The sequence below is a fragment of the Xenopus laevis genome, chromosome 7L, assembly GCF_017654675.1.
Source record: "Xenopus laevis strain J_2021 chromosome 7L, Xenopus_laevis_v10.1, whole genome shotgun sequence".
Taxonomy (NCBI): domain Eukaryota; kingdom Metazoa; phylum Chordata; class Amphibia; order Anura; family Pipidae; genus Xenopus; species Xenopus laevis.
In genome coordinates, this window is record NC_054383.1 from 53,844,824 (window position 1) to 53,856,487 (window position 11,664).

General features: G+C 36.3%; 1 protein-coding gene across 1 annotated transcript in view; it reads left to right on the top strand.

Annotated features, from left to right (window-relative positions):
• The window catches only part of LOC108703996 (zinc finger CCHC domain-containing protein 24), an 80,993-nt gene extending 69,565 nt beyond the window's left edge, over positions 1 to 11,428 (top strand). The window contains exons 3-4 of the mRNA XM_018240343.2: positions 4,519 to 4,683; positions 9,704 to 11,428. Coding sequence (XP_018095832.1) covers positions 4,519 to 4,683; positions 9,704 to 9,817 — 279 coding nt within the window. The 3' untranslated portion in view covers positions 9,818 to 11,428. The remainder of the gene's footprint in view (positions 1 to 4,518; positions 4,684 to 9,703) is intronic.
• The last annotated feature ends 236 nt before the right edge of the window (positions 11,429 to 11,664 follow it).

The window sequence follows — 11,664 nt, forward strand, 5'->3', positions numbered from 1 at the left end:
CCCTAGCAATTGCATTGATTTGAATGAGAGACTGGAGTAGGAAAGGGCTGAAATAAAATGATGAGTACTAAAAAATATCAATAGCAATAGATTTGTAGCATTTAGTTTTATAGATGTCAGTGACCCCCATTTGAAAACCGAAAATAGTCAAAAGAAAGAAGCAAATAATTAAAAAAAACAAAAAGATGAAAGCCAATGGAAAACATTCTATAACATAACAAACCCCATATGTAATAAAAGTCACTATGTTTGCCCAGGAGCAGTTACCCATAACAAACAATAAGATGTTTGCTTTTAAACAGGTGACCAGTAAATACTACCTAATGATTGGTTGCTGTTAGTTACTGTTCCTTGACAAACTTACTGTAGGGCCTTTTACTGCATAACCCCATAAAAGTTTACTTACAGATGAACCACCCCTTTAAAGACAACAAAATAACCATGTTCACAAAATTGAGTTAGGATTTTGTGAATTTTACATTCTTTTTACTCAGGTTATATTTACCAATGGTGGCTCAAGTTATAGATCAATTACCAAATGTACTTTGGTCATCTTTTCTTTAGGTATCTCATAATTCATTATGATCTTGTACTGCTCACATAAGAAGCATTATTTTGTGTGCTAATATTGTAACATTTTTAAAATGTGTGTATAAGTGCAACTAAAAAGTGAGTTATTATTACCAGATAAGAGAGATAAAATATTACTACCCATTTTAAGTGATAATGCATTCATTATTTCATACTGACCACTATTGAGTTCATGTTTGTTAATTCCTCTCTTGGTCTGTTAAGAAGTGGGCTTAAAACATTGCTTCAGGAGTCAGAGCCAGGAGTTCAGAGAATGTGTGACAGATACTGCTTTCAATAGCGATTACATTTTTAAATAACTTTAAAACCACTGACCTCTTTAAACTAATGTGTATTAGAAAGTTGACAGTATTTAACTGTTCAAACAGTGCCGTAACTACTAGGGAAGCAGGATGTGCAATTGCACTGGGGTCTACATCCACAGTGGGGGCCCACTAGAAAACCTGCATTGATGCAGCTATAATCTACTAAAGCCCAGTGAGTTCTGCGGGGGGGGGGGGCTAGGGGAAAAGTAGGGCCCCAATGCAAATTGTGTCCCCAGAGCCCATAAGCCTTTAGTTACACAACTGTATGCAAAAACAGATTTTGTGTGGAGAATTCATTTAAATTACATAGTTAACCTGGAATTATAGGTCTTCAAACAAGTACAGAAGAGAGCCATCTTAAAAAATATAGGATAACATCATAATAAGTCCAATTTATCTACCAGTTTAACCAGAAAACAACAGTGCTGATATATAATGCAGTAAGCTGCAGCTGAAAGATCCAAATTGTAATATTTTTGTGCGCACAAGCTCATAGTTCAGAAAAAAAAAAATAAGCAGAAACAGTCCCTAGGGAACAGAGCAGAGGCCCAAAGCGTGCAAATCTGTAACAGTATACTATGGTCTACACCTCTTGCTGGAAATACCACTGAAAAGTAGTCATCAGTCCCAGCTGTAGCAGGGCCTTTGCCTCAGCCAGTAAGGAAAGCACAGAGTAAACAGCAGATGATAAAAAAAGTCTTGAGTCATCTTACTGAACATTTTTACTGAATGTTCTTAATTAGTTCCTTACAGAAAGGCACAGAAGAAATGACTATTAGATTATATCAATCCAAAATTCACTGTAAATGCAAACCAGGACCCACTATTAAAAAAGCAGCATGCTGCTAACTACCCTGAGGTAGTCAATTAACCAAAAAGGAAAATTCTAAATTTGCCTGTTAGTTTTGCAGAAACCTATTAACAACAATTAGTTTAAATCTACAAAGCTTAGACAGATAGCAACTAAAAATATACATTTGTTACCATTTAAGATAAGTAAAGATACAATGGTAACTATTTAAGATAAGCTGGTCTCTTGGTGAAACTGTGCAGCTAAAGGGCAATTCACCTTCATTAGCAAAACTGTAATAACACATAAAATTTGACCATTAAACCCCCAGAAATGTGTTCAAACTTCCATAACCTGCCACATTTTGTAAAATGGACATGGTAATTAGGGGGTGTGGCCATAAAATGAGCGTGTTCAAAAATTTCACCATAATGCGCGCGGCAAAGCTTTTTGTCCCTCATTGTATGTTCGTAGGTATGCTATCACTCCATAATTGCATTTCACTGCTCAAAGCAGTCAAAGTCTGACAAATCATGTATGAGTTATGAGAAATGTGTCAATTCTCAATTGTAATTAGAATGTTCCTGACAGTCAGGAAAGTTTTGATAAATGGGAGAAACTTTGAAAATTTCATAAGTCAGTCCTTAATTCTTTCTTGAGGTTTCCTTTTTTTTGCTTTGTACTGACACCGATTCTATCCTATCCTTTCTTATAACAAATAAATGATGGTCTGTTAATGGTCCTGGCCTTATATTTTTCTGTGACACTGCAAGCTTGCAGGGGCATCCCTTCCCCATACTGACCCAATAAATTAATAGACAAGATTTCCAATTTAACAGTTTCCTTCCACACTGGAAAGATTTCCAAATTGTTGATTTAACAAATTAGGGTTGGGGCTGGGCTATTTGGTAGACTTCAACTGAGCTCTAACACATCGTAGTACAGAATGGTGACTGTGGCAGCTGAGAAGAAATTTTTCTGTTAAAAAGGGCTTGCAACATCTGTTAACTCTACCTGTCTTTCTTATTTTACCTTCTGTGTTAAGGTGAGGGCATATTTTGCCAGTATAGAGACCAGTGGGTTAATGTCCTGTCTTGGAGAATTTCCTGTAGCAGGAAGAGTTGAAATGCAGCTGTTCCCTTTTTATAAAGTACTTCAGCCAGTAAAGTATAAGCACAATCATGTTATTCATATCTCTGTTAGTTTGATGTGCTTCAAATTCTTAAAGGGGTGACTAAGCTTTTAGTTTGGCTTAAATTGTATTGTAGAACAATTTGAAGATGATCTTTATTTATGTGTGATTTTTATTTACTTTTGTTCTGTTCTTCAGTTTGTCAAAGAGTCAAAGATACAGGAAGTTTACTCAATTTCAAACTTACTACCTATCCACCAAACAGAGGATCGGTGATGTGTGGGTTGTCATTCATAATAGTATCTTACTATTCAGATATCATAACCATTGACCTATTGTATGGCTTTCCTAAGACTAAAAGTCTTACACTCAAAATGGGATCTAAAGTGTTGCAACTTGATTGCCCTTTGATTTTAATAGCTACGCTGGTATATATTAAATTACCTATGCACAATGTTCCCTCTTAGCTGAGCGCACATAAATTATGGAGCGCACAAAGAATTTTGTGCGAGAACACAGATTTTAAAAACTGCCCACAGAAGTCTAAAATGTGTGTACAAAATAATTTTTCTCCGCAAATAGCCAAGAAGGGATTAGAGGGAACATTGCCTCTGTATCTTTAATTATGTGCAGTTTTTATATGTATATGTGTATAATATATTAACTAATGTTTTTTTTGTAATCTTAGCTTCTATTGGCTGTATTATACATGTTCTTTGATTGGATTATTTTCAGTTGTTTTTTTGGGTGTTACGTTACTGCAATTAGCTTATGAATAAGTGCCCTGTGTAGGCACAAAACGTGTAAGGCTTTACTTGCACAATTGATTGTGATCAATTGATCCTCCCTAAACTGAAGGTCTGGGGCATCTGGACACCTGGACCCACCAAGTGTTGTGGTGAGTTTTCACGCTATCCAAGGGACCTAGTTCCTCTTCCTCAAGTTTTATACAAAGTGTCTTCTGACCAATTTCATGAATTTATCTGTGTGGAGTCACATTCAAATCTGATGTACATCTAAATTTCAAGTGACCATCCAGATATAAGAATACACAGAACAAATATATTATGGTTTAATGGCAAAGTTATATATACCTTTACAGTTTTTTTGGAAGCAATTTTCTTTGTAAAATACAATGCTGTATTTTTAAAGAATGTATTTTGGATGCTTAGGCAATAACACACACCTTGATTTGCTATCTACATATACACAAAAGTAGTCAGTATGAATGATAACTGTCTAAAAAGAACACTTTACTCCATATAATTCTATGCAGGACTCACATCTTTTTCATATGTAGATTCACAAACAATCAAGGAGCCCATTTACTAATGCACTTGCCACTGATGTGTTAGCTAGACATGGTACTAGCTGAACAGGAGAAAAATGCTCATACATACAGTACATAATATGGACATTCTGGTTCTCATTAGGTTTTGTTGAATATTTGCTTTCCTCCTAGAGTGCCATTTGCTGCCTTTAAAACACTGACATAGAAAGTAGCGCACAACTTTTGGAGACATTGAAAGAATTCTAAGCACTAAACTATGCTGTGATTTTATTTCTTTATAAAATATGTTTTCTAAATTCACTCAATAATGTCATGTTAAGAAGAGGAAATATGATTGCATAATGTAATGCTACAGCTTTCCATTGTATTGTGGCCCCTCTAAATTATAATGTATTTTCATCTTTACCAGGCTCGTCCCAAGGGGGAAGGGTTGACACCATACCAAGGAAAAAAACGCTGTTTTGGAGAGTACAAGTGTCCAAAGTGCAAGAGGAAATGGATGAGTGGAAACTCGTGGGCCAACATGGGTCAGGAATGTATAAAGTGCCACATCAATGTATATCCTCATAAGCAGGTAGGTGAACTTTCTAGAATAGGGCTGGCAATTTTAAAAATTGTATCCAGTTCTATGTAACTATAAGACCCAAAATGTATTCAAGGGCAATCAGTTCTATAGATTACTCAATTCCCCCATGTCCATTTTTGAGTTGTGGTTTGCTTGGCTGCCGATGGCTAGCAGTTCTGATGGTTGCCAGCTGTTAAAGCTTACATGCTATTTTACATTATGGGAGTATGATAGAATGTTGTATTAAATTGCAAAGAGGGAATTGCTGTGCATTTGAAGTTGATGCATTTAAAAGCAGCATACACATTTTGCTTTTTGCTATAGCTGTCTGTCAGAGAAAAGACAGTTGCTTATTTTCTGGGTTTACAAGGATTTTAGAGGATGCAAGGGTAGCCCTGACAAAGCATATTAATAAATGTATAAGAGGCACAAGCCATATACTATCTTACAAGACCTCAATTGTTATACAATTGTGAAGTATGATTTCAAGTCAACTGTAGGTCATGTGTCATTACACTTTAAAGTCCTGTAAAGTTATAATCACATATATTAAATCACTAATTGTATGTTTACCAGCAACAGAAAAACTTTTGGTTATGGTTTGTAATTAGTGATGGGCGAATCTGTCCCGTTTCTCTTCACCGTATAATTCGGGAAACTCCAGAAAAATTCACAAAATGGGAAAATTTGCGAAACACATTGAAGTCAATGGGCATTGAAATCATTTTGAAACACAAAATTTTGTTGTGAGCGACAAAATTTTGTTGTGAGCGACATTTTTTATACGTGCAACTCTTTTGTCCAATAGGCATCCGAATAATTTTTATGCGTTCGACAATTCTGACGTACGTCAAAATTTTGTCGCAGCAAATTTTTTCATGGCAAATTTTTGCAGCGGTTTCACTGGAGCAACTGTTGTAGTATCCATGTTATCTCACTGTACTCAGCTCTTGCTGATGTGGTATAAGCAGTGCACACTGTAATAATGGAAAGGACTGAAACTGAATATTCCAAGAGCAGCTTGAAGTAATAAACAGCCTGTTTGCAAAGAAACCAAAAATGTTCAGTGTAGAAATTGTTTTCCAAATTTAGAAATGGCAGTTATATGTGGCACATACTATATATGCTTCTGTCGCCTTAAGTGCAGCAAGGCAGCTAAATTTTGCTTGTCACACGGGGGTGTATATGTCAGGCAGTGCTCCACCTACCACCTACCCTATTTACTGGTATGTTGAGTGGTTCTCCCAGAGATCTATGCTACGTTTCCACGAAAACAAAACAAACTATTCCCAAGGCTGGGAAAAAACTGGCTTCTATCAATAAACACTATAAGCCTGGACTGCAAATTTGTGGGTTGGATGTTTGAATGCAGTCCTCACATGATAAGCATGCTTTTAGTGAGTGTGTTAACCCCTTGCAATCTTTTATTTTATATTGCATGCCCAAGGCATGGTACTTATTACAGGTTTTAGTTAAGTTGTATTTTGATTCAGTTGAACACATCATTAAAGCTAATGGAGAAGTAATTGCAGTGTCATATAGTGACCTGAGGTTTCGGTGTGGTCAGCTAACCTCTACTAGATGTGTTTTCTAACACAAAGGGTCCGATTCACTAAATTCGAGTGAAGGATTCGAAGTAAAAAAACTTCGAATTTCGAAGTATTTTTTGGGCTACTTCGACCATCGAATGGGCTACTTCGACCTTCGACTACGACTTTGAATCGAAGGATTCGAACTAAAAATCGTTCGACTATTTGACCATTCGATAGTCGAAGTACTGTCTCTTCGACCCCCTAGTTCGGCAGCTAAAAGCTACCGAAGTCAATGTTAGCCTATGGGGAAGGTCCCCATAGGCTTTCCTAAGTTTTTTTGATCGAAGGATATTCCTTCGATCGTTGGATTAAAATCCTTCAAATCGTTCAATTCGAAGTATTTTATCGTTCGATCGAAGGAATAATCCTTCGATCGTACGATCGCCAGGGCTGGATTTACATAGTGGGCGCCCCTAGGCCCACTGCTGTTCGTCACCCCTGTCCCCTCCCCTTTATTCGTGCAAATTTTCATCATCTTGACTGGAGCAATGGGGATTGGCGCACAGGAAATTTAAAAAATGATTGTATCTCCAGTGTTTTTGAACCAATGTGGGTGTGGTTGAGCAGCATGCCGCCCCCCTAAAATCCTGCCGCCCTAGGCCCGGGCCTAGGTGGCCTTTCCACAAATCCAGGCCTGACGATCGCAGAATTTGCGCTAAATCCTTCGACTTCGATATTCGAAGTCGAAGGATTTCAATTCCTAGTCAAATATCTAGGGTTAATTAACCGTCGATATTTGACCCTTAATGAATCAGCCCCTATATGTATGTTTTTATTACTGAATTTTTTACAGATTCTAGATAAATCCCTGAGTGAAACCATCCCCTATGATCAGTGCTTGAACTGTAGTGAAAAAAGTGGAGGGATGCTATGTGTGCCCCTCATAGCGTGGTGTACTAAAAATACACCCCTCCCACAATTATAAGCTACTTTCTGGTTTTACCCACTTTAAAACAGAGCCATTTTGGTATTTCCTTCTAATGAGCAAACAAAGCACCTTTCCTGTGTATTGTATGTATTAATTTGTATGTAACACCGCACAACCCCAGCATATTCTATAGTGCCCCACATTATTTAATATATATAATTCTCTAGCCATTTCTTAATGTGCCATTTCTTCTTTTGTTTCCATCTGTTTTCTTCTCGTCTCTCTGTTTTCTAACCTTCTCTGATGCCGCAGCCTTCTTCATCTGTATAACACTCCTCCATTTCTCCAAACAATATTTTCACAATATCTTCTTTTAACTTGCTTTTTAACCTCTCCATTTTATTTGCATTCAAAAGTGGGGAGGAGCAAAATAAATTTTTGGTTACAATAAAAATGTTCCTGGAATCAAAACTCTTGCATCCTACCTAAGGGGATGCTATTTTACAGAAATGAAGAAGTGGAGGGATGGCATCCCTGAACATCCCTCCCCAATTCCAGCACTGCCTATGAGTGTATATTATGAAGGTACAGGAATAGGATCCCTTATCCAGAAACCCGATATCCAGAAAGCTCCGAATTACGGAATGGCTGTCTCCCATAGACTCCATTTTATCCAAATAATCCAAATTTTTAAAAAAAGATTTCCTTTTTCTCTGTAATAATAAAACAGTAGCTTGTACTTGATCCCAACTAAGATATAATTAATCCTTATTGGAAGCAAAACCAGCCTATTGGGTTTATTTAATGTTTCAATGAATTTCTAGTAGACTTAAGGCATGAAGACCCAAATTATGGAAAGATCCGTTATCCAGGTCCAAGCATTCTGGATAACAGGTCCCATACCTGTACAATTGCCAGAGCCTCCACCTAAATCACACCATTCCATATTTTCTACATGACCTATAGGTAACTTTTAATGTTCATTCATATTTTAAGAAGTAGTTTTTTAGTGTCACTATCACTTTAAGTGAATAAATTGAGAACAGCAATGATTTAATATAATTGAACTGACAACCATTTCCGTTCTGTGTTTTTAGCCGTTAACGCCCCAATCTATGCACTGTAGTACTAAAGTTTGCTTTCCTGAAATTTAGAGTCATTGTTGCCCCAGTGTAAATGTGCTTTTTGCAATAAACATTAAATAAGATAACATTATGGTTACTATTCCCTGGGGGTTGGTAGTTCTCAGCTGTCAGAATATGGTGAACAAATACATTAAATCATACAGCTCTTACATTAAATCCACACTGTGTTTAAATACACTATAATATATTTAATTGTGCCACCTATAGTCCAATACAGGAGCTAACCATATTTTTGTGTTATATAAAGGCTATAGTAGTAATGAGTCAGGCCTTCAAATTTATAACAGCAGTTCCCCATCTTGAATTTTGTTGGGAAGGTCTGGACATGCACATGCTTAGTGTGCTTTGATCAGCTATTGAGAAGCTAAGCCGCCCTAAGCCCGGGCCTTGGTGGCCTTTCCACAAATCCGGGCCTGACGGCAGGCAAACCTCATTTTCTGCTTCATTATTTGCGACAAACCCTAAGCTTAGCTTCTCAATAGCTGATCAAAGCACAATGAGCATGTGCATGTCCAGACCTTTCCAACAAAATTCAAGATGAGGAACTCCTGTTATAAATTTGAAGGCCTGGCTCATTACTACTATAGAGATAATGAACCTTTAGCGTAGTTCAATAAGTTTAGTATATTAAATATGGTATTTCTAGCTATATTCATTTTCAGGGGTTTGTACTCGTTTAATACTGACCAGCACAGGATTTCTTGTACAGGACTGGGATGGCCCAAATGAAGAGGGCCTGGTGTGAACATTTTTTTATTGCATAGGTGTACTGTGCAAGAAAAGATCATAAGTCTTAGGCACGTGCATTTGTTTTTCTTCCAGCTGTTTTTACTCTTTATAGAGGACATCTATCGGAAAAATGTAAATGTGGTACTTTTTTCAGCATTTTTGCAGGTTTGTCCTGTTTGGACATGTTTGGGATTTTAGTGCTGATTATAAACAAAGATACCAAACTGCACAAGTTGCCGACATCAACAAATTAGTTCCGCGCTTTTATTTTGCACCTTGTAGTAGACATTTCAAAACAAATTGCTATAATGTTGCTATTGGCAACTACACGTGTGGATTTAACATGACTGTAAAACAGCCCCACTAAACTGACATAGGCTATAACACTGATAATTTGTTTGCTTATAAACTTCCACTGCAAATTTATTGAGATGAAAACTGCCCTAATTTGGGGGGGTGTGTGTGTCTGTGTATGGTCACTGGGTGCATGTGTGTGTTTGTATCCAATAATTTGTGTGTGTGTGTGTGTGTCTGTGTATGGTGCCTGCACATGTTGCAAGAAATAACGATAATTTACATTATTACACTGTGCTGATCTGAATACATTATTCAAGCACAATCTATCTGTATAACATTTTCAGTGAATGTTATTAAGTGAATGCTTACTTTTTGTTTCCCTACTTCTGTTTCTTCAGAGACCCCTAGAAAAACCTGATGGTCTTGACGTGTCTGATCAGAGCAAAGAACACCCACAGCACCTGTGTGAAAAGTGCAAGGTGTTAGGCTACTACTGCCGCCGTGTTCAGTAAATTGTCAGGAGACAGAAGTGAATCAACAGGCACAAATTATGAAATGCAAGAAACAAAATGTACTAGTTGGTAAACCAGGGATGTCAACCTTCCAACTTTCCAGCCATTGTCTTGCTGAGATGCAACAGATTGTGGGCTGATAATTTGGCATCTGTTATATCTGTTATATTAACTAATGATATACCCTGAGAACTTTAGAATGTAACATTCTTCCTGTGTATTTGTATAAGAAGTATTTATAAAGTATTACACCTTTTGAAATAGTGTTACAGATGTTGCTATCTTGCTACAGATTTTTTTAAACATCTTTTTTAAACATTAATTTTGCAGCCGGTTGTATCTTGATCATAACTGATAGCTGCTTCATCCAGAGATGTATGCATTTACATAGAATTTTGTCTCCAGAAATTTTTGTTTGGATATTTTCAGTTTATACTACATTACACTCTAAAAAATTACCTAACAATGTACTGAAAATGTCTAGCCTATGTGTGGGTTTATACTTATATTGTTCATAATTTTTTCCATCATTATAACGTGTCCAAGATTACAGAGGCACTTGCTAACTATATAATTTGTCTTATTTATAGTATTTAGTGTCTGTGCGCTGTATCAAGAGGTAAAAAAGCTTGTTCACCTTTAAATTAACTTTTAGTATGGCTGAAGGTGTCAGTGGCTCTGCATTTTAAAGCTGGAAAGATGCAGAAGAGGAAAGCAAATAATGAAAAAATTATAAACAAAAATAATGAAGACAAATTGCAAAGTTTCAATAGGACATTCTATAACATACTAAAAGTTAACTTAGATGTAAACCACCCCTTTAAGAATTCAGCGCAGCTTAATATCAAAATTCTGATATTTTTACAGCACAGAAACTATAAGCACTAACAAAAATACTGTTTTTTTTAACCAATGCTGTGCACCACTAGAAATGGCAATACACATTTTAACAGACAGAGCACTAATAAATAGTGCTGGTTACTGTATCATACAAAACATTTTGAATGCTAAAAACTGTATTTATGAAAGTTTGAAAAGAAAAAAATATTTTTGTTTGAAAATGCTGTTTTCCATGTTTCTCCTAAATTTACCAAATCTACTAAAATCATAACTTTTTACTGTTCATTGTTACCATTGTGATTTGACAGTTTTTTCCATTTTCACCTAAGTTTCTAAAGACACTTTCACATTTTCACCATAAATTGCCATAGAGCATTCTTTATGTAAGGATTGTTACAAATGCTGAAGAATCATTTTGAAATGTCCCAGGAAATCCTATGGAAAATCTGCTCTGGAAATGTAAGTCTAAGCTGCTTAGACTGGGAAAAGCCAACTTCATACTTGATAAATACAGCCCACAATTTTTGTCATGTGAAAATAAAAAAAAATCTAGCAAGTGATGGAAACTCTACGTAACTGAAAATAATCCCCCCTCCTTGGGAGATATGGGGGATTTGTTTACATGAAATATTTCCCCTTTTGCTGCTAGAAGAGTTTAAGGTCTTAAATGTTCTCTGCAGCAAAAGGTTTAAAATATGGCCTATAAGCACAACAAGCCTTATTGGACCTGATATTAGCAGTATTACATGTTGTGTTTTAGTTTGTAGTAGGCCAAAAACACACACAGATTTTGAACTGTGAATTTGTGATTTGTTCATGAATAGAAAGTTGTTTCTAATCCCTTAGGTAGAAGTTTGCAAAATCTATTTATAATCTATGTTTTGGAAGCCACTTTCTGGAATATTTGTCTGTCTAAATCAGTGTGTTGTGCTCTTACATGTCTGCATGTGTGTTGTTTTTACTCTTGTTATAACTGACAGTTTGATGTAGGATTAACCCGTTCACTT